Here is a 22,010-nt window from a genome sequence, read left to right on the forward strand (position 1 = left end):
TCTGAACTTCCCCCCGGCTGCAATAATTAATCTCCGAACAGCATCCTTGGCCACTGAGCTCAACTCTCGTCTGGAGGCCAGGAAAACAACTTGTGCGTCTGGGTGACATCCATGAGCATATTCCAGCAGCCTGAAGAGCGCGTCGGACCTGCATTCAAGATCCCCGAAGTGCTCGACTCGATATGCGTTTATCTCGACGACCCAGACCTCGTCAAAATGGCCTGTGCCTCAAAGAGCTTCACAGACGTGTGCATGAAAATCCTTTGGGAATCTCCTGTATTTGATGGGTCGCCGTTGGTCAGGATGAGCCGGCTGTTCCCAGAGGATGTAGGGAAGCACCTAGGCCAAGGACTGGTAAGTTTTTTCGCACGGTGTGAGTCTCGCTAAAGCCTTACTGAACAAGCGTCCGGGTGCGAGAATCCCCCCGGGGGCATTCGAGCGATTCGACTACTATGCTGGACTTATCCGGTCACTCCATCTGTGGCATCCCGAAGAGGAGGCCGCCATCGCCAGAGTGCTGACCGATAGCCGGCCAGGGCTATGGCTCTTCCCAGGCTTGGTCGACCTCGATCTAGGCGCATCAACCGAAACGCTCCGAACAGCACCGTTCTACTTCAGCCCGTCTATACTCTCTCTCCGACTCAACCACTGGGACCTCAATGGCATGCGCGAGCTCTCGGCGACGGAGGACGTGAAGCGCTCGCTCTTGCGCGCATGTGCTTTCCCAAAACTCGAGAAACTCGATTTGGCAGACGCGCTCTACACGCGCCTGGAGAATGATGGGGACCTTGTGGAAGCGTTCACCGACATTGCACGGAGGGTGTACGATTGTCGTGCACTTTCGTTCCTCACTGTTCCGGGCGTGTTCGCTGCCCTAGCAGGGAACATGAGGCTGCATACGGTGTATCTGAACCTGGTTGATAAACAACGACACCACGAGCATTTGCACGTCATCCTCTCCCGGCTTAGGGACGATTTCATTGCTCTGCGCAAGCTCGGGCTCGCCTGTTCGGCAAAGCACGCCGTACGCATGTTGCAAGAGACACGGCGCGCATACGAGCACATCGATCTGCAAGTTGATACACCCATCGAGGGTGTTCAGCTCCATGAGATTGCTGTCGCCCTCTTCCTATCGAGCAATGGCCTGCGCTATTTCCGGCTGCTCACATCGGCTCACCTTTTCTGCGATGTCGACCCTCCTTTACGGCTATCTGAAGCGTTCCAGCCTCTACAGAGCTGTCGCATGTTGAAACATTTTGAGCTGGCATTAATGTTTGATGAAACACATATGATGCGAGATGTCGAGCTCGTGGGATTCTTCAGGCTTTGGCCGGAATTGCGCGTCTTCGTCTTGAGATGCGACACGGATGGTGACAGGGCAGTGGGGGATGATGATGAGGGGAGCTATAGTGGATCTGAGAGCTTGAGGGAGAATGGTATCACCCTCTTCCCTCTAACAGCGGCAGCACGTCATTGCCCGCGGCTGCATACCCTCTCACTGCCATTTGTCCAGACGTCGGAGATTCCAAGCACGGAAGGCATCGAGCGCGTTGATGGGAGCGTCGCCATACGCTTGAACAAGAGTCATGTGCATAACCATCAGGAGGTAGGGGAGTTCATGGCCAGGTTGTGGAGGGAGACATATCTCTCTCTGGGTGGGTGTGTGCATCTTGAGGGGATGACAATGAGATTGTGATCGGAAGGGATCTGGTGAACAGAAATGTTACCGTATTGTATTGTGTCTATCTGTGAATATTGCAAAGCAATAGAATCTCCAGTGCACATGAGCCCTGCTTTCCTATGCGCACTAGGGTCGCGTCTTGTCTGCACAGCTTCGCCTCTTGCGCGACGCATGAAAGAGAATTACTCGCCTAATAGCGGCAGAGGGTTGTATGCAGGGTTGGTGGAGGGTCGGGGTCGCTTGAGTACCACCGCATGGAATGAGGAATCCGATGGAGTAGGGCTGACGTGTTCTCAACCGGCTTCCCAATCGCTCATGCTGGGTGGACATGTATGCGCGTGTTCGAGGTTGATTTGGCACGTGGGACGTAATCGAGCGGGAGGGCTACCGGGCGGAGTATGTGCATGCGCCAATGGAGGGGGCAGCCTAAGAAAGGTGAGGTGAGACTGTACGCGTTGTATGTCTAGACACCTCGAGCCCTCCGGCGGGGTCGGGGTCGCACGTTCTCCCCAAGCTCTGGGATCTCCTGCCGCTCCTCTCCCCAGTATTCCCACCGCCCCTTCAGCGTCCACGTCGCACCTCAAGACGAAGGCGCACAGTCCCAGCCAGAATCTGAAGAACCCCACCACACCGTGCGTGTTTGGTCAAACGTTTGCGCCAGCTCGAAACCCCTCAAGGAGCGACAGTTTTGCAAAGGCTGGAGCACCTCAGAGAGCCAGACATGATGGCCAACGTGGCAGAACAGATGGGGCGGTGCAAGCGGGTAGAAATAGCGCAGTCCCATTCTCGACAGGAAGTGGGCGACAGCGATCTCATGGAGCTGAACACCCTCGATGGCCGTATCGACTTGCAGATCGATGTGCTCGTATGCGCGCTGCGTCTTCTAAAGTAACAACGAAGGCCCGAGGGGGAGCTTGGGAGATTGGTGAGCTGATACTACAGTATGTGTTGACGGCATACTGTGTCTATCTTATGCTCTCTAAAGGCAGCATCTTCAGCGTACAGGAGTATGTCTTCATTCATTGGCCAGTCACGCATCGCCTGGGCGTAGACTGACGTGTTATGGAGAGAGGTGACCGTCCGATGTCTCCCCAGGGGGGGGGGCTGATTGGCGCTCTTTGGATGGACTGCCAGTGCTCTACACGGCAAAATTGAGGGCGATGACGGGGAAGGATGTCATCATTTTCTCTTCATCTGTCCAGTATCAGGTGGAAAACAATCCCTTCAAGAGGGTAAGAACAGACCGCTCCCTGCACACATTCCTCGCACAGCACAAACACGGCCCTGCGCCCAACCTGGCAAGGTCTTTTGTATATCAACAGTACACGAGCTCCATACGCTCTTGCTACCTTCGCTGTATTCGCTGTATGTGCGCGGGGGAGACACACGGATTGAGAACCGTATTTAGTCGCGCTTGCGGACTAGGAGTCGGCCTGTGAGGTGGTGAGGACGAGGCGGCGTTGGGATGGGGAAGACGGAGTAAAGCCGACGCAAACGGGACCCCTAGGTCGAGTGCACCTAACCCCCACGTGTCCGCCCTGATAGCCTTTGCGGATCACTTTCAACTGGAACTGATGTTCGCTCTTTTCGTTTATTCTCCGAACCGACAGTCTGGTCTCAGGACTCCGTCGTTCCCGGGATCATATCTGATAATCACTCTAGTGGTTCACCGCTGGCTTCTGAATCGGAGTAGTCGCCGAACGGGTCATTCTCCTTCTGTGAACAAGACGGTACTCTGCTGGAATGCCTGATTCTGCTTGAAAGCAAAGATGGATTTGACATCATACCCGTTGCTATTCTGCGATATGCATTCAGCGTTTGTGAAAACAGGTCGACCTGAACTATCCGTCTCAGGCCTCGCGTTTATCTCCGTGTTTTCACCGCAAACAATTGAACATCATGTCTGCTACCGGAGACGACCTGAAAAGCGACATTCACATGCTCGCAACCGTGCGTCTTATTTCTGTCTCCCATCATTCCCCTCCTGAGGGGACGTTTCATCCCCTTTCGTCCACCGCCCAGATCAAATACAATGGCGCAGCCTTTTGTCAAAGCGACCCAAGAGGAAGCTGCCGGAGATCAGAACTGCTTGCGCTACGAGATCTTGGTGTACGAGCCGACAGATTTGGTTGTATGCCTTCCGGCGCACACAAAGTACTCCGAGGCATGTGAGCAGTTCATTGTCGTAGTACATGTAGGGCGTCCAACCAGACAAAGAACGAGGGCGCTAACAGCTGTTGTGAATAATCAACTCGTTCGTCCGTTCATGTCGCTGTCCTGTCCACGACGGAAGCGAATGCGGATATGCCGGAACCTATCGGTCTACGTCATAGGCCCAGGAAGAACCTGCCAGCAACGTTTCACGAATACCTTGAACCCTTCATCGCTCCACATCTTATGTTCTCCCCAGGTGAGTTGTCATGCGTGCATCCTGGCCCCGCCCAATCAGGTGTTTCCTAAAGTTTTCAGGGTCACTTCCGGATGCGAAGCAAATCCGAGGAATGATCATCATCGCTAAGCCCAGGCGAATGGGATGTAGGCATCTAATCGGCCGCTTATCTACTTTGGAGTTAAGCCGTCGGATTTCGAGACCGGCCATCTATCCCTCTCTGCTGTTTGTCTCATAACGTGTATAGGGAAGCCGGCTCGAGAGCATGCAACTTTCTATGCCTTGTGGTGCCACTGGTCTATCGCCTCTCAATCGGGTCAAACCTCATCCGATCAACTACTCCATGTCACCACTCAATTCTGCCAGCCGTGCTGAAATAAGTCACTTAACAATATAGTACATGGTGCATATATGCCCTGAAGCTGTTCCCCAAATGCTCAGGAGCCCCTACAAATTCGGGTGGTTCCTCCGATTGTCCTAGGTGAGTTTAGCAAGACTCTAGGCCTCCAATGTGTGATGGAGACTCGTCATGATGCATCCCAATGGCCCTGGGAAGGTCCGTAGCATTAATATCCCTCGTTCCAAGTGCTTGAACATAGCGGTGTTTCTGGTATTCTCTTCATGCTATAGCGTCAGAGCCTGGTCATCCTCTGAGGGCAGCCCTTGGGGGAGGGGGTTTCAAGATCTCGGGCACTCCAGAGAGACCCCTAAACTACCTAGTTTAAATTCCGTCCCATGTCCGTTCCGCGTGAGCTCTTGCCGGAGGAACAAGAAATGCCTAAAAGAGCAGAGACCCGACTGTGGCAGCTTGTTGTATTTGCTGCCGTCGGACTAGTTCCAAACTGGTTCGACGAGACCTAGTGTGTGGCACATTCGGGGCGCCATAGGAAGACCCACACGTCTTGTTTCTAACTACTAAATATGTCAAGCTACGTGTGTTCCGCGATGCTCGTGTGCTTTGGGTCTGTTTCCTCTGAGCTGCAGGGAATACGTCACGTCTTTCTGTTTGGACGTTCTATACTTCTCCGGACTGCTAATATTTCATTGCCCGCTCTCTAAATAGTTCAAGGTATGTACCTGTGTGTTGGTGCGTAACGCGTGTGCAGACCCCAATCCTTATCAGTGGCAGACGTTGACAACAACTCGTACAGTTGATTGACGTCCATGGACCCGTTACAACAGCCTGAAGATCGCTTTGCACGCGCACTCGAGATCCCCGAAGTGCTCGACTCGATATGCGTTCATCTGGACGACCGAGACCTCGTCAATATGGCTTGTGCCTGCAAAAGCTTCACAGACGTGTGCATGCGGATTCTTTGGGAATCGCCTGTCTTCGAAGGGTCGCCATTGGTCAGGATGAGCCGGTTGTTCCCAGATGGAGTAGGGAAGTACCTAGGTGAAGGACTGGTAAGCCCTTTCCTATGTACCGCGCGGGTCTCGTTAAATGTGCGGCAAGCGCCCGGATATGCGGATTCCATCAACAGCGTTCAAGCGATTTGACTACTACGCTGGACTCATCCGGTCACTCCATCTGTGGCATCACGAAGAGGAAACAGTAATCGCCGTGGTGCTGACAGATAGCCGGCCAGGGCTATGGCTCTTCCCAGGCTTGGTCGACCTCGATCTAGGCGCATCAACCGAAACGCTCCGAACAGCACCGTTCTACTTCAGCCCGTCTATACTCTCTCTCCGACTCAACCACTGGGACCTCAATGGCATGCGCGAGCTCTCGGCGACGGAGGACGTGAAGCGCTCGCTCTTGCGCGCATGTGCTTTGCCAAAACTCGAGAAACTCGATTTGGCAGACGCGCTCTACACGCGCCTGGAGAATGATGGGGACCTTGTGGAAGCGTTCACCGACATTGCACGGAGGGTGTACGATTGTCGTGCACTTTCGTTCCTCACTGTTCCGGGCGTGTTCGCTGCCCTAGCAGGGAACATGAGGCTGCATACGGTGTATCTGAACCTGGTTGATAAACAACGACATCACGAGCATTTGCACGTCGTTCTCTTCCGGCTCCGGGACAATTTTCCTGCTCTGCGCAAGCTTGGGCTCGCTTGTACGGCAGAGCACGCCGTACGCACGCTACAAGAGGCACGGCGCGCGTTCGAGCACATCGATCTGCAGGTCGACACGCCCGTGGAGGGGGGTCAACTCCACGAGATTACTGTTGCCCTCTTCCTGACGAGCAAGGGTCTCCGCTATTTCCGACTGCTCACATCCGCCCATTTGATTTGCCATGTTGATCCTCCTTTACGTCTATATGAGGCGCTCCAGCCTCTGCAGAGCTGTTCCTCGTTGAGACATTTCGAGCTGACGATAACGTTTGACGAAGCGAATATGATGCGGGATGCCGAGCTGGTGGGGTTCTTCAGGCACTGGCCGGATTTGCGCACCTTTGTCTTGAGGTGCGACGTGGATGATGGTCGGGCGTCGGCGGACGATGGGGAAGGGAGCAGTAGTGGATCCGAGAGCGCGGGTGGGAACGGTATCACGCTCCTTCCTCTGGCAGCGGCGGCGCGATATTGCCGTCAACTGGATACGCTCTCCCTGCCGTTTGTGCAGACATCAGTCATTCCAAGTACGGGAGACATTGAGCGCGTCGACACGAGCATCGCCGTACGCTTGACCAAGTGTCATGTGCATAACCACAAGGAAGTAGGGGAGTTTGTGGCCAAGTTGTGGAGAGAGACGTATCTCTCCCTGGCGGGGTGTGCGCATTTTGGCGGGGTGAGGATGACATTGTGAGCCGGCAGAATCTGGTGAACAGACATTGTGTTGACGAGGATTGTACTGTGTTGCATCGTACTTGGCTGTAAAGTACTTCGGAGCAATAGAATTCCGGTGTGCACGAGCCGTGTCTTTCTATACCCACCATGCTAGTGTTTCGTGTACACGGTTTCGTGTCTTGTCCAACACATAGTAGAGGGTGACGTGCTCGGTATCGGCAAACGGTTGCATGCAGAGGATTAGTTGAGTGCGAGGTCGCTAGAGTACCACCATATATAGGGCGGGTTCGGAGATGGAGCTCACGCGCCCCTTTATCAGCTTCAGATCCTGCATGCGGGCTGCACATATATGCGCATGGCTGAGGTCGGATTTGTGGGCGGGACGTGAGCAGAGGCGTAGTGAGTGTATGCGCTAACGAAGGCCACCTCGGGAAGGGGAGGAGAGCATTTTTGCTACACTTCTCTGGAGAAATCGTGTTCTGCAGCAACGGTATCGTCCACATGCAGGCTCGCAGCGGGATTGGGAAGAGCAGGGGGGAGGGCGTTCTTGAATGATCTTCGATCTAAATGATGTTGACGATATATCGTACCTATCTTATAATCGCTGTAGAGAGCATCTACAGCGTACATAAGAATGTCTGCATCCAGCGGCCGCTCGCGCCTTGGCGCATACGGAGGCGTTCTGGAGAGATACGACCATCGGATAGCTCGATCTGTACATGGCGGCTGATTGGCGCTCTTGTGGATGGGAGTGCCAGCCCCAGACGGCAGTTTGGAGGGTGATGGGGAAGGAGGTCACCATTTTCTCTTCATCTATCAAGTCTCAGGTCAAGAATAACGCCAGGAAGGTAAGGACGGACCGCTCCTTGCACACATTCCTTGAACAGTTCAAACTCGGCCTTGCACCCATCCCTAGCAACGTCTTTGTACGTCAACAGTATACAAGCTCCATATGCTCTTGCCTGGAAGCTGTTATTAGGTACTTTCGCAGTATGCACACAGGAGAGACGCACGGGTTGAGCACATGATTTAGTCGCGTTTGCTAGTTTGCGGACTAGGAGTCGGCCTGTTGGTGGTGGTGAGGAGGAGGTCATCGCTGAGGAGAGGGGTCAGGGTGGCGTTGGACTGAATCTGATGGAAAGACGGGGTAAGCCGACACACAACCGACACCCTTTTTGGGTTTCTTTCGGCGTTCCTGTCGAGTGATCGAGTGTTTCTCTCTCTAATACCTTTTTGCTGTCTGGCTAGACTGGATCTGAAAGGACAAAAACACTTGCGTCATCGGCGTCATACATACTTCATGCGGTTGCTCTAGACCATCATGCCTCCCAGTCAACCGCGTCCATCCACCGCCCCCTCAGCCTCCACCCCTTCAGCATCCACAATACCCCGGTCAATCTCCCTCTCTCCCCCGCCTTACCCTGGCCCTCCCACGCTATACCCCGCCCTGGTCACCACCACCACAACGACGACAACGACGACGGTGACCACGACCCAGGTGCAGCAGATCCTGGGTGGTCTGGCACTACCTGGCTTTGGTCTGTTGAGGAGGAAGAGCTCGAGGCCTGGATCGAGAGGCAGTGCGAAGGAGGATGACAGGGAGGGAAGGGCATCTACTGCAACCTTGATGTCGTCTGGACGGTCAACGACGCCCGCTCTTCCCGCTCCTGTACCAAGACCTCTTGACCGCTCTCTCCTGCTCTCAAAACCTCTGCCTTCACCTCCCCAGCCTCTTTCCCCCCACACACCCCACCTCCCTCCCACACCAGCAGTAACCCTCACACCCTCATCCCCTCCTCTCTCAGAGGGCGACACCCCAACGCTGCCTACTCTAATGGAAAGTCCTTCAGCACCCACCGTGCTCGCCCAATCCTCCCTCATACTGCAAGGTCTCGGTCTTCCCCTGCTTGCTCCCCTCCCCCCCGGGGGCTCGTATGCACCTGCCCTCCCCTCTTCTATCCCATCATTAGGTATGCTCGCTTCTCCCATCTCGCTGTCACCGACATCGGTGGTGTCGACCGCCTCGGCTCCTTTGCCGGGAAAGGGAAGGAAAAGGTTCTCGATCCGGAGAGCAAAGAGCTTTGATCGACCGCCATCACCACCACCTCTACCGGCTTCGAGCTCTACCTCTACTTCAATATCGGGAACGTCCACCCTACCCAGTTCCTCACTCTCCCTCCTATCCACCAGCCCCTCGTCCCGGACATCCTCACTCGATCCCTCCCCTCTCGCCCCTAACGGGAAAGTCCATTTCGACGACCGACCGCGCAGACCACGAACTGCCACCCTCCCCGTCTCTCGACCTCCGGGACCAGAGGGATGGGTGGACGTGGGAGCAGAGCGAAACGGTCTGCTGCCCCCTTTACCCCTCTTACCGATTGTCCCGCTTTCACCACTTCAGCTCTCAAGTGAGTTTCCAAGCTTGCAGTCGCCATCTGGTTCGGGCCCCCGTCAGAGCCAAGATATGCGGTCTGAATCACCAAGAACGGGACCGTCCGTACCTCCTATGCCTCCACCTGTCCCTGACGTAGTGGAGAAGAGAGGCTTCTGGAGGAGAAGGCGGATGTCTACCACAAGCACGGGACGACCAAGCAGTCGGGGGAAAGATCAGGCCTCGGGGTCGAGTTCTTCCGGAGTCGGGAACACTCTACCCGGAGATAGCTCTCAGGGACGCACAACTCCGAAGTTGGACGATCCATCTGCTCCGTTTACGCCTTTTCCTGTTCCTGTGGCGTCAGCCAGTGGGGGAGGGGGACTGTGGGAGAAAGCAGCGAGAAGAAGGGCTTCATCGGCCTTTCTAAGAGCTGTTACGGGGGCTAGGGATCCGGATGCTGGAAATGCGAATGGGGGGAGCATGGAGCTTGTCCCGCTTTCGTCTCTGGGGGAAGGAGAGAGATCGGAGGAGGGCCAGAGGCGGAGTGATGTGAACGGGAGGAGAAGCGCGGGAGGAGCGGAAAACCCCGAGCCAGAAGGGAGAAAGCGGGCAACGACGCTGCTCAGTCCTGTTCAGATCCTCCCACAGAGGAAAGATAGCCTGCGACGTGTTGCTCGTGCACTAGGACATGTCGAGTCGGAGTCGCCCAGCGCTGCCAGTGAGCGGGATATATGCGTGTCTCCTGAGGGAGGGGCCTTCGGGACTGTGCCTGAAACCCCCCCATTGGAAGGAGATTGGTCCTCCCCTGTTCCTTCGCCCGCTTCAGCCCCCGACCCAACAGGCGGCACAAAACACCAGGCCAGATCCAGGAGCACCACCCTGGATTCGCTCGCCTCGCTCGCAACTTCCTTCCCTTGGGCTAGGAACTCACTCCTCCTCTCCTCCGGGGTCGCTCCTTATGCGCATACAGCGTCGGATCCCCCTACACCAGGATCGCCCAGTGCTATGAGGCGAGGAGTAGGCCTTCTGGGAATGGGAAGGAAGAGCGGGTCTGTCCCGGTCGGACTTGGGGAGAGTGAGATACCACGGGAGGGGGAAGCGGATCCTGTGAGGGAGGCGAATGCGGACGTCGGGAGAGGATCCAGGGAGAGGAAGAGACGGACACTTGTGGAGATAGAGAGAGAGGTCGAGTTGGAGAGGGTGGTGAGGACAGTTAGTAGAGTCGAGCTTGCCGAGGTGCTCTGTGGGTTAGTACTCGTCCGATCATGGGGTGAGAAAATTGGGCTGACGTGTTCTGGGTATAGGACCCCCCTTCTCGCCCTTCACATTTCTCGGCTCTCGCCCTCACCCTTCCCCGCACCGCAGCTTTACTCCCCCGGTCTGCCGCTGGACATCTCCCTCCGTGTCCTGCTTATGCATCTCTCCCTACCTAAGGAGACGCAAGCGATCGACCGGTTCGTCGAGACGTTCGCCACTGCCTGGGCCGAGCGATATACAGGACTTGTCACTCCTGACCAGGCATATATCCTTGCGTTCAGTATGATCATGCTTCATACGGACCAGTTCAACCCGAGCAACAAGCGGAAGATGAGCAGGGAGGACTATGTGAGGAATACGAGGCGCGATGGGGGAGTGGGGGACGTGGTGCTCGAGGTAAGCGGGACGTTCTTGTGGGTCGACATGAGCTGACGGGATACAGTACTTTTACGACAACATCACTTTGACGCGATTTATCTTTGTGGAAGATGCTGTGGATGTACATGGTCAGCGCTCACTCATGACAGCACACGAGCTCTCACCTTCTGGCATATCCGTTTCTCCTGCCCCGTCAACCTCTAGCAGCGGGGCGCGCAGCAGAGGCAAGAAGATCGACGTGTACTACCTCATTGCGCAGGGCAGGCTGGATCCCCTGCGCCCACCCGTGGGGGCGTGGATACCCCCTTTCGATCCGTTCACGCATGCGGGTGCACACACAGATCGGGGCGCAGACGAGTGGGTGAACCGGTGCAACGAGGCGTTTGCAGGAGCAGCAGAGGTCCGGGTGGACTCTGTCTCTGCTCGGTCGGGTTCTGGGCTCGCGGGATTAGGAAACTTCGGTTCCAGTGTTGGGGGCACCGCGAATGGTGTAGGAACAGCCAGCATGACTGAAGGCCATGATGGTGGGTTGGTCCTCAAGCTCACGAAGGTGGGAACTCTCCTTCGGCGACAAGAGACCAGCGACGGCCCGAGCGGGGGAAAGAAGGCAAGCTCGGGCAAATGGCGCAACCTGGGGGTCGCCATCACTGGTAGCCAGCTACTGTTCTTCAAGGACCCAGTGTGGATAATGAACCTCAAGGAGAGTGCGGATGCGGCTAGGCGCGTTGGGGTGCAACCACCTAGGCTCGCAAGCTTCAAGCCGGACGATTGGGTGTCGCTAAGAGACGCGGTGGCTCTCTACGATACCACCTACCTAGAGGTATGTACGCGCAAATTGATGTAAATCTTGCTGACAGTGCTGGTAGCATGACCACGCCTTCCGTCTCATCCTCCCGCAAAAGAAGCAGTACCTCTTCCAGGTCAGCTCGGAAGACGAGCTGAACGAATGGATGGCACTTATCAACTACGCCGCGAGCTTCAAGACCGCCGGCGTGCGCATGCGCTCTGCGGGGATGACAAGTCGCCAGCTGGGGCTCGCCGCGCTCGCTGCAGCAGAGTCGCACGTGCGCGAAGTGAGATCCGTGAGCGGTGCCAGTTCGCCCGCCCACCTCAGCAGAGTCGTGTCACTGGACGATACCCCTCCGACAGCATCACCAGGAGAGCTTACACCCGTCGAGTCCGGGACGGACAGTGCTACTGCCGTGTCCAACTCACCTTCCTTACCCTCGCTCCCAGATCCGGCAGACCAGCTGGAAGCAACTTTCAGGGAGATCAAAGCAGAACTAGCGGCTATTCGGCCCGTAGTAGGCGAGCTTGGCCTTGGGGTACCCTCTCTCATCGCCGCAAGACGCAGTCCAGGAACGCGGGCGAAGAGTCTCTTCATCGGGCACGCTGATCATCCATCGGACTTGACCCGCTCTAGCAGCCTTGGGCCACTCATGAACAGCAGCCTCAACTCCTCTGGAGAGTTCAGCCTCCGCAAAGGCTGGCTCGCTTCGCGATCTGAGGTCATCGAGCGCAAGATCAGCTCGTTCGAGCAGGAGATTACCAAGATCGAACCGCATCTCGAGGCAGACCTGCGTGCTGCTCGGAACCTTGGCATGCTCACGCCTTTCCTCAAGTCCACGAGGGAGAAGATTAACGCTGCTGTTCAGCCACTGGGGCGGCGGGTCACGCAACTCCGTCTCGACCTCGCTAGGCTGAGATGCTATTGCGACGTCCTTCGCTCGGACTTGGAGGCGGAGCAGCGTGAATGGGCAGAGACAAAACAGACTGCGTTCGATGTTGCCGAAGCGCGGTTGGGCGGACGAGGGCGTGGTCTGCGCGTCGACGTTCCACGCATGACACTCTCCATGCACCTAGAGTCGCCCCGGGAACTAGAGACGGACTCGCCTGACGAGCCGCGGCAGGAGCGCATGCCTGGACGGCCGGCTAGCACGATGACGAATGAGTCCTATCACTCCGGTGACAAAACGTGGAGTCCCGAACCTTCACCTGCGTTTAGTGCGCCGATGAGCCTGATGCGATCGACATCTACCCTTGGTGTCTCGAGGGTTGTGGCCACCACAGACGATATTCCTACGCCTACCAATGGACGTTTCTCACTAGATACCGCTTCTCCTATCACACCCTCCACATCAAGCTTCGCACCTGCCCAGCTGCAGACCAATCTAGATCCTGAGGACGTGTTGCCTACAGGGGCGTCCCCAATCTCACCGATTACGGCGGAAGAAGAGATGGCGGAGGACTGGGAGGCGACCCGTTGCGCAAAGCGGGTTTCACTTGTTCAGATCCCTTCGTCTGCGCTCCAACCAAGACTGTCAGCTCATGCACACAAGCCGGAAAGCTCTTGTCACCTCCCAACGGGTGCGGGTATTGTATGATAGACGGTTTGCTGTGGGTGGACCCGTTTGTCTATTGTTGATTTCGATTTTTACAATTGTGACGGTATTGCCGATGTGTAGATCGCTTGAAAGCCACCTTTGACGATGTTGAATTTGTTGGGTTCTTGGATGGATACGTACAGCTTTGAGTCACAATTTCTGAGCTTGGTCTCGGAAAAGAGACCTGGATCCTACAGGGTTGTTTCTTACATACGCACCGTGTATGACATCATCTCGCGTCGAAGTCACTCCTGACTAGCAACCATCATCATACTCCTCTTTCTTGAAGAACACCCAGCTCAATACCTGATGTACACCGGCTTCCTAATCCCACATAAGGACACATCGTCCCTTGGTTGGAACGACACAACCTTCGGAGGTGGTTGAAGGAAAACAGTTGGGGTGACGGCTTCAATTTCGGTCTTCCAACCGGTGCCGAGGTTGCGCTCCAAATGTACCTGAAGAAACACCTCGGCCTCAAGGCTCGCAACGAGTGCTTGAGGCGAGCTATCAAATGGGACTATGCCGGTGTCTGGCTCATTAGAAAAACCCGCAACCCGAACGAGTTGTGCGACATGTTTGTTGCCCACCGATGGTATCCTACCCCACCACCGGTCGAGCCAGAGTACGAGTGTTCCGAAAAAGACCTTGCAAACAAGTTGCGCTCGGTCGGTCTCGCCAACTTCGTCTTTGACTCTGTGATAACCTGCAAGGGCAGGACGGCGAATATGGGCATAATATACGATCCTACCAGCGATATAAAGCGAGATCCCCGTCCAACCTGAAACTGCCGTCGTCACAGGAAAGGCGGACTCCTAAGTCTGCCCCTGCGGCCCTGGCCCTCTGCACGACCCGAAAGTTGTATGTACTGCCAATACTCAGTGTTGCCAATATGAGATCTAGTATACGGTAGGTCGATATAGAGACAAGAGACCAACATTGATGCGTGTGTTCGTCCCATAGACTACTAATCGTTGCCCTTCCAGCTCATTACACGGTGCGTATCGTCAGCTGCACCTTCCATAGACTCCTACTTGTTACTGTGATTAGCGACGGTTTCTTATCGATACCTGTGTAGGAGCATGCATAAGATCTAGTACTACTGTGCCAACATAGAAAAGCGTATATCCACCGCAAGCCTGATCTGTCATCTGTGGCGTAACACCTACACGACAACGTGACTACCACACGCGCCCGCCGCTTGCCACTTTGCATCTAACCGCCCCTCTATAACTCTTGGAGCGGCATCCTCAGCACTATGGCACTTACCAACGTAATCGACTCACACCTCATCAGCTGGCAAGGCCGATGGTCTGCTACTGCGCCGATAACCAGTGCCTGGGGCGCGAGTGTGCTCCTGTTCAAGACGGACGCGCCTAAGATTATACTTAGAACGGGAGGAGGATCGCACGAGAGCTCGGGTGCGCCTGACTATGATGAGATGTATCTAGATGGTTAATGGAGAGTGATCGTAGTCGACTCGATTAGGTTTGGAAAAAGAGTGGTTCCCTGTGTAATCTGTGAGCGCCCCCACTTCTCCTCCCTGTTCCTCGACATTGCTGACAAATGTGCAGTCTGGAGAGCAGGCAATGGAGGGATACAGAAGAGTCTTATCAGCGGACAGAAGGAAATACTGCTCTACGACGGTCCGTCGATTGAAGGAGGACAGGTTATCGAGCTTGTATTCGGAGAGAATGGCGGTCATCTCGAGCTAGATCAGCTTCTCGTTTCTGGTGGGTCGTCGTCCCTTTCTGGATATCGTCCCACGCTAACCGTCCCAGACGGCCACTCTCTGCTTCCTCTCTCTCCCACCTCGGGTAGCAAACCTCTCAGGCTCCTCTTCATCGGTGCCTCCCAAACTACAGGTGTATCAACCCCAGACGTCTATCCTCCGCCTCTCCCATTTGGGTCCTTCACTGGCTGGCCTCTGCTCTTCACACGGGACCTCCGTTCCACGGGCAGCGAAGTGTTCACCACCGTTGTAGCGCGACCTGGGATCAGACTCATAGATGGACTATGGGATGGAAGGGAGTTTCCCGGCAAGGACAAGAAGGTTTGGGATGGTTGGGAGGGTGTTGGTGGATTTGAAAGCAGGAAAGGGGGACTGGAGGCAGAGTACGCAGATGTGTTTTTCATCTGTATCGGTTTGTTTGATATTCCTATGGTCCTAAAGCATAGACCCGTTGACTCGATGGAAGGGTCGAACGATATTTCCAGCGGTATTTCGGCTTCGCAGTTCCTGGAGGTGCTCAAGAACTTCTTCATCGCCCTCGTAGCACGCCTCTCTCCTCCCTTGCGACATATCGTCTTCGTTGCACCATTTGGATTTCACAGTCGCACCTCCGATCGCAGCTGGAGTCGCACAGGCGTGTTCGAGTCTGAGATCGAGCAGATGGTCAATACGCTCTCGAAGGAGTGGGAGAACAAAGGTGGTGTGGAGCAGGTGTGGTATGTTGGAACGGCGGGCTGGCTAGATGGCAGTCTATGCCCCGATATGCTCCACCCTAACGAGGAAGGGAATCGCGTGATTGCAAAGAAGCTGAGAGAGCGGTGCGGTGCGAATTTGTCGAATGTGTTCTGATAGTATGGAAGAAGCTGGGTAGAGAATCAAGGTGAGAGCAGTTTGTATGATAGTAATGGAAAGCAAGATTAATGTGAATGTATCACTGCACCACCGACAGAATCCAGGCATCGGAATTATCGAGAAACCAAGAAGGTGATGATAGGACGAGGAGTGAAACTCACCGGGCACACAGCGCTTTTCCGACAATACGAAAGATACTTTAGAATTGGATGGATAAGCCTCTAAAAGCCAGTGAACTCGTCAAAAACCACTGCCAACAAACTTGAGTGCATCACCAATTTGGATGGAACTTTACGTGCCACCGGAGGTCTTTCCATGATTTTCACTCATTTTCGTTAAGCGCTCGCTGACGTCATTCCTTTGACTCACGTGACAGCACCCACGAACGGCCATAATCGTCCATTTGGCTAACATCGCGCAGTTCTCATCAGAGGAATCATCACATGCGCAGGACATTACTGCGCTGACAGAGGGAGATCCACCCTTCTTCTCCTCACTGCATTCTACCTCTTCCCACCCTTTGCAACAAAACGATCAGCACGATGACACTCGCTAATGTGATAAATTCACCGTTGATTAGCTGGCAAGGTCGCTGGTCTGCTGCCAATCCCGCGACCTGTATTTGGGGAGCGAGCGTGATGTTGCTCAAGACGGATGCACCCAAGATTGTGCTCAGAACGGGCATGGGAACGAAGGGGAGTACGGGTGAGCTTGCGCTTCGGCATGATGGCCAGATGCCTGACAACAGATAATCTAGTTGACCATCCTCGGCTTGGGAAGCTGGAAGTTCCTTGTGTGATATGTGAGGGTCTTCGCCTCCGGTCCTCGCCATTGCTCATAGAGGTGCAGACTGCAGAGCAGGCGAAGGAGAGATACAGAGGAGCATGATCAGTGCAGCAAACGACATTGTACTCTACGACGGTCCGTCAATCAAAGGGGGACAGGTTGTTGAGCTTGTGTTCGGAGCGCTTGGAGGCCGCTTAGAGCTTGATGAGCTGCTCATTTCCGGTACGTGTCATTGTCGCTCTCCCTCTTGTTCCCACGTTGACAATCGCAGAGGGATACTCGTTGTTTCCCCTCTTTCCCACCCCAGATACCCAACCTCGCAGACTCTTATTCATTGGTGCATCCCAGACCACGGGCGCATCTGCTCCGGACATTCGCCCGCCCCCTCTTCCATACGGGTCCTTCACCGGGTGGCCTCTGCTGCTGACTCGCGATCTTCGTTCTTCAGGCAAAGCCGTGTTTATTACCGTCGTTGCGCGACCGGGAATTCCCCTGGTAGAGGGAACTAGGGAGGAGAAGGAGTTTCTTGGGATGGATAAGAGGTTCTGGGATGGATGGGAGGGCGTCGGTGCATTCGGAAGCCGGAAAGGTGGACTGGAAGCAGAGAAGGTAGATGTGATCTTCATCTCTATTGGTTCGTTCTATCTTTCTGTGGTTCTGAGCACGTTCTACTGTAGCTCACCTTGGCGGCAGGGTCGAATGACATTTCTAGCGGTGTTTCTGCTGCGGATTTCCTCGAGGCTCTCAAGGGATTCTTCAACACACTTGTGGCACGCCTCTCTCCTTCCTTGCGTCATATTGTCTTCGTCGCGCCGTTCGGCTTTCACAGTCGTTCCCCCAACGGCGACTGGAATCGCACAGGCGTCCTTGAGCCTGAGATCGAACAGATGATCGATGACCTGTCCAATGAGTGGGGGGGCAAAGGCTATGCGGAGCAGGTGTGGTATGTTAGAACGGCAGGCTGGGTAGATGGTAGTCTGTGCCCCGATATGCTCCACCCCAACGAGGAAGGGAATCGCGTGATTTCAAGGAAACTGAGAGAGTGGTGCGATGCGAATATAGGGGACATACTCTAATATTAGAAAGAGAGATTCACAAGACATCATCGTGCCTGTTCGCTGCTGGTGGTGTGGCCCTATGTAACTGTATGTCGGGTATCGACTACGTTGGGACCGTATTCTAGAGGAATCCAGCGCAGATCCCAGTCAAGATATACCCAGTGACCGGTCCAACGGACGAGGAACATCTGGCTAGGGCGGTATTAGACAGGCGGGTAAGTCTCGAGTCCCATCACACGTACTCCTGATGAGGCACTGAGTTGTTATTTGTCCATACGCGCTAACGTCATATCTGAGAAAGTTGGTCGTCGAACATCTCCACGCGAAACGGCCATTTCATGCAGGATATGATCCCATTCTACTAAGAGGGCATCAACAAAGATACCAAGGACCAGACCGACGATCAACATACGACTATGATGTTTCTGGACCAATCGAAAATCGTCTTGGGTTGGAAGGGCCGGCAGGCCGCGATTTGCTTCGTGTATCAACCGCTCCGCCAGGACAAGAAGTCCCTTCCTTTCGTTCCGACTTTGAAGCCTAATGGTCGGGTCCTTGATCAAGTTGAGAGCCAGCATCAATTGCTCTTTTCGTGTCGAGGGTCGTCCCTTAGGCTCCACGATGATCTCGCCAAAAGACTTGAAGAACCTTGGTAGGATCATGCCGTTGCTGAGTTGCGGCAATGAGTCAGAGGCATCTTCTTCATCTTCAAGGTGAACCAAGTCCTGTGTATCGTCCACAGCCTCGTCGCCGACCACTGGCTCCGGGTGCTTCTCCAAGTACCGCCAATAGTCTTGCACGAGGCTGAGACCGCTGTCCATGTTTGCCTTATTATAGAGCAGCATTTCGGCCCATAACAACTTTCCCTCTCCCGAATTTGCCCGTGCACTCCAGGCGGTGGACGCTGCGGCTCTCTCGTCATCGTGATTGCAACCCCAAAACTTCTTGTGTTTTTCCGGAGTAATTCCTGGCTTCAAGTAATACCACTGGGCTGCTCGGCCAGCACCCCAAGTGGTCCGAAATACGAGAGACTCGGCGTATTCTCGGGCCTTGTCCAGTTTCAGTGGCAACACGTCCCAGACAGGGGTCAGACGACTGTGCCACACAGCGAGGTTCCAAGAACACGAAGGAGAGCCTTTGTTCGAGTCAGCAATCAGAAAAAAAAACAGAACTTGTTTCTTCATCGCACCCCGTTTATGTCCCTCTTCCCAGAAGAGGCGCGCGAGCATTCCATTCCTCTCTGTCAGTGTACCAGCCGCATAAAGCCTTCCTAAGAGGGACATTGCCATCCGGCGACCCTTCGCAGCTGCACGCTGCAGGGCATCCACCGAATCCTTGGCAAGTTCATTGCGTTTCGTTTCGCTCAAGCGGCCATGCGTACGAAGCAGCTCCGATTCCAGAAATGCGGAAAGACCCAAATAGGCTTCTACGAGATCTTCACCGCGTTCCTTGAACCGCCGTAGAGCATGATTGATCCTTTCGTATTCCGGCGAAACCTCGTGGTTAACGGCGTAATAGTAACTTTCCCGTGCCTTCTCCTGCAACAACTCATATGCTGCGGCGGGAACACCACCTTCCTCGCCATTATTTAGGGCAATCCAGAGCAGAACACGTTTCAGATGACTGAGCCCTAAAATATTGTCAGAAGGGTGAGAGGAATTCGGTTGAAACCAAGAACGAGCTTTGGAGTGAGCGCAACTGATTCGCCAAATGATACAACATCTGTCTAGGTGGGAGCTTATGATGTGAGGCAGACACAACTTGTTGTACCATTAGCCACAACACCAACATGCGAAGATGTTTACGCACATCGGAGGATCTCCGCCTCTGCCGCTGGATCTGCAACATTCCCTTTTTCAGCCAAGTCCGCCAATTGCATTAGCTCGAAGTGGGTAAGGCCCGTCAAGTGCCGCAAATTCTTGAATTTCGCATTGCCGAGTCGTCTCCAAAGCATCCTCGCCATGAACAAGCCGGGGTCGTCGGGGTCGTCGGGATTTGGTCGCATGACTTCATCGGCTGGTGTACGTAGCCACGCAGGGGCGACAAAATTCGAAGTGAGAGCCTCCGAATTGGAGGGCAATGGTGGCTCCACACGTTCAGAGGAGTCATGAGGAGGTGCGTCAACGTTAGGCTGGTGGGCAGTCAGCAGTGAACTTGAGTTGCGCGTGCCTCGAAGACTGGAGGCCCAAGCCGACGTTCTTGATGCATGAGCGGAAGTCCATGACCTATACAAGCCAAGCAAGAGTACAGCAGAGCCGCGCATTATTACAGCAGAGTATGAAGTTAAGCAGTGGATATATTATATTCGGTGCAGTACTGTGTGTAGAAAGCTCGTCCAAAGGTAGGAAAACAGGACCCTGAGGTCGGAAAATCCTCGGCTCCGAAAAAAGTCGTAAGCGAGGTCATGTTTTGATGATGTCTACCACAAGCAGCCACAAAAGAATTAAACAAAGAATGGCACAGGGCCATAGTAAAACTATGTATATAATCATCGATAAACCTCCCGGGCCTAAGCCACTCCCCCCAAGTCGCGCCACATCAACCTCCTCTCCGGCCAGCAGCCCACCAGTTCTCCCTGAGCGTCTTCGAACCTCACTCCATTGGCTGCACACAAGTCCCGGATCGTTCGCAGAGTCTTGGCGTGCTCAGGCTGGGGGAAGCTATCGTCCCGCTCATCGGAGAGAGGTGATGGGAGGCTGGAAGGGAGGGGCCGCGGGTTGCTGACGGGGTTCGTAACGGCGTCGAGCGGAAACGGCCCCACTGTTCCTATTTCAGTCCTTCCCGCGCCTAGCAAAGCTCCAGAATTCCCACGATTCCTCAAGCTAGCATCCTCGGTGCTTTCATGGACACGCCTCGCGCTGACTCTCCCCTTCTGGACATCGAAGAACCTGATCAACTCCAACCTACATACATCACCGCCAATCAAGCCAATAACCGCATCGAGCACGTTCTCCAAATGTGTCCTTGTTCTTCGGTCCTCTTCTTCTTCTCCTATCCCTGGGAAGCCTACACTGTGCGCGCCGATCCAGAAACCGTAACACCCTACTCGTCGCAGGTTCGAATGAGAGCGGGGGACGCAAGCAACGCCGTACGCTGCACCTGGGAGGCACGTTACAAATTCCTGTGCGTTTGGGCAGAGAGCGAGAAGAGCCCAACCGAGCGAGGGCAGGAGGAGGAGTGGATCAAATGTTTCGAGTACTTCAAGCGTCTCTATTCCCTGACCGTGGGAGTGGAAGAACGCGGCGAGCCCTGGAGGAAGAGGCGGCTCTTCGGTGAACAGTCCGGCGGGTGGGTGGGGAGGAAGGGTACCGATGGGCGTTAGGTGCGGCTGCCAGGCATGCATATATGTCGGAACGAGTGCTGCAGCCGCAGGAAGGGGGACAAGAGGCGGGACAGGCCAGTCGGCGTCGGGTTCTCCTCCGTCATCGCCATTGCCCTCAGGGGCAGCAGCAGCATTATCGGGCCCGGGCTGCTGGGTCCGCCGGAAATCTCGCTCGATCTTGAGATACTTGAGGTGGGGCATCTGTAGCGTTGACATCCATCCTAGGAGAGCGTCACATGCTTCGGATAGGCAGAATGCGAGGGTATGCAGCGCCAGTGGAGGGAGAGATCCATAGGCCAGGAAGGGCTCCTCCGTGGGTGTTGTTGTCGTGCCGGATGTCGTTGTAGACGGCAAAACGACGTAGGTGAATCGAAGTACTTCCAGCTTCGGGCAGTGGGCAAGCAGTGAATATACATCTCGTGTAGTCACGTTCCACTCAGAGTACGAGAACGTGCGCAGCGTCTTGCCACATGCGTTCACCACGGCCTGGGTAAGGTTGGATACGTATACCCCGCACCACATTTCCTCCAGCTCCGTACAATGCCCTATAATCCGGCGCAACAGTCCCTCATCAGGTCTGTTCCTCCAGGGTGTGGGCATCCCTGCGTTCTCAGCGCCTGGCAAGAACTCGAGCCGTCTTACGAGCCTGCCCACCCGACCGAAGGGGCGGTCTTCGGCGAGTGCGATGATGGTATGGCGGGCATCCATATCCATGGGAACTACGAGCCATTCGATGTTCGTGCGCCATACAGGGAGGCGCTGGCTGAGCTTGCGAAAGGCGCGTGAGACTTGAGCAAGTCGCCGGCGCGTGCGAATCGCAGCGAGCTTGTCGCTGTAGGTGCAGGCGATGGATGAGCGCAGTCCGTCCCAGTGCATCTGCGGCGGGGTGAACGGAGATAGTGTGAACGCTCCCGTTCCTGGGTGGATGGTCCCCGAGAGTGATGGAGAGGGTGGATGGATGAGGTAGCCTGGTGGAAGGGGTAGGGAGACGGAGAAAGAGAGAATTAACTCCCATATTTCGGTAGGAACGCGAGAGAGGACTGAAGGTCGGGAGGTGGATAATGTCG

The 22,010-nt window shown here is 55.0% G+C and overlaps 6 protein-coding genes across 6 annotated transcripts; 3 read left to right on the forward strand and 3 right to left on the reverse strand.

Annotated features, from left to right (window-relative positions):
* Positions 1-111: 111 nt before the first annotated feature.
* On the forward strand, positions 112-1,696 carry DACRYDRAFT_111391 (uncharacterized protein; the record flags this gene model as incomplete). Its single annotated transcript, XM_040769225.1, has 2 exons — positions 112-354; positions 404-1,696. 2 exons carry the CDS (start codon positions 112-114, stop codon positions 1,694-1,696), a joined length of 1,536 nt encoding a protein of 511 aa, XP_040624771.1.
* Positions 1,697-5,119: 3,423 nt separating this feature from the next.
* On the forward strand, positions 5,120-5,618 carry DACRYDRAFT_24817 (uncharacterized protein). The gene has a single exon (XM_040773868.1). It carries the CDS (start codon positions 5,235-5,237, stop codon positions 5,568-5,570), a length of 336 nt encoding a protein of 111 aa, XP_040624772.1. The 5' UTR covers positions 5,120-5,234; the 3' UTR covers positions 5,571-5,618.
* A 48-nt stretch (positions 5,619-5,666) lies between these two features.
* DACRYDRAFT_24818 (uncharacterized protein) lies at positions 5,667-6,468 on the reverse strand. The gene has a single exon (XM_040773869.1). It carries the CDS (start codon positions 6,310-6,312, stop codon positions 6,157-6,159), a length of 156 nt encoding a protein of 51 aa, XP_040624773.1. The 5' UTR covers positions 6,313-6,468; the 3' UTR covers positions 5,667-6,156.
* Positions 6,469-7,609: 1,141 nt separating this feature from the next.
* DACRYDRAFT_58520 (uncharacterized protein) lies at positions 7,610-7,894 on the reverse strand (the record flags this gene model as incomplete). The annotated part of the gene is made up of 1 exon (XM_040775499.1): positions 7,610-7,894. The coding sequence occupies one exon, from the start codon at positions 7,892-7,894 to the stop codon at positions 7,610-7,612; it is 285 nt and encodes a 94-aa protein (XP_040624774.1).
* Positions 7,895-11,497: 3,603 nt separating this feature from the next.
* Positions 11,498-12,113, forward strand: DACRYDRAFT_24820 (uncharacterized protein; the record flags this gene model as incomplete). The annotated part of the gene is made up of 2 exons (XM_040773870.1): positions 11,498-11,629; positions 11,676-12,113. Coding segments are annotated over 2 exons (570 nt in total), but the record flags the coding sequence as incomplete, so codon positions are not given.
* A 3,161-nt stretch (positions 12,114-15,274) lies between these two features.
* Positions 15,275-19,909, reverse strand: DACRYDRAFT_24822 (uncharacterized protein). Its single transcript, XM_040773871.1, has 8 exons — positions 19,431-19,909; positions 19,304-19,381; positions 18,811-19,251; positions 18,034-18,756; positions 17,864-17,982; positions 17,622-17,813; positions 15,392-15,756; positions 15,275-15,337 (listed from the first exon to the last, which is right to left on the reverse strand). The coding sequence occupies exons 1-5, from the start codon at positions 19,882-19,884 to the stop codon at positions 17,885-17,887; spliced, it is 1,794 nt and encodes a 597-aa protein (XP_040624776.1). The 5' UTR covers positions 19,885-19,909; the 3' UTR covers positions 15,275-15,337; positions 15,392-15,756; positions 17,622-17,813; positions 17,864-17,884.
* Between the last annotated feature and the right edge of the window lie 2,101 nt (positions 19,910-22,010).

Source organism: Dacryopinax primogenitus (genome assembly GCF_000292625.1).
Source record: "Dacryopinax primogenitus strain DJM-731 SS1 chromosome Unknown DACRYscaffold_21, whole genome shotgun sequence".
Classification (NCBI taxonomy): Eukaryota; Fungi; Basidiomycota; class Dacrymycetes; order Dacrymycetales; family Dacrymycetaceae; genus Dacryopinax; species Dacryopinax primogenitus.

What these genes read in the sequence shown, in the direction of transcription:
- DACRYDRAFT_24817 (XM_040773868.1), top strand. Translation starts at nt 5,235, where the DNA reads ATGGACCCGTTACAACAGCCTGAAGATCGCTTTGCACGCGCACTCGAG.
- DACRYDRAFT_24818 (XM_040773869.1), bottom strand. Translation starts at nt 6,312, where the DNA reads ATGGCAAATCAAATGGGCGGATGTGAGCAGTCGGAAATAGCGGAGACC.
- DACRYDRAFT_24822 (XM_040773871.1), bottom strand. Translation starts at nt 19,884, where the DNA reads ATGCGCGGCTCTGCTGTACTCTTGCTTGGCTTGTATAGGTCATGGACT. An exon ending in GGAAGAGGGACATAAACGGG is followed by an intron (nt 18,757 to 18,810) that starts GTGCGATGAAGA and finishes ACTCGAACAAAG; the next exon opens with GCTCTCCTTCGTGTTCTTGG. An exon ending in GGTCCAGAAACATCATAGTC is followed by an intron (nt 17,983 to 18,033) that starts GTATGTTGATCG and finishes ATGCCCTCTTAG; the next exon opens with TAGAATGGGATCATATCCTG.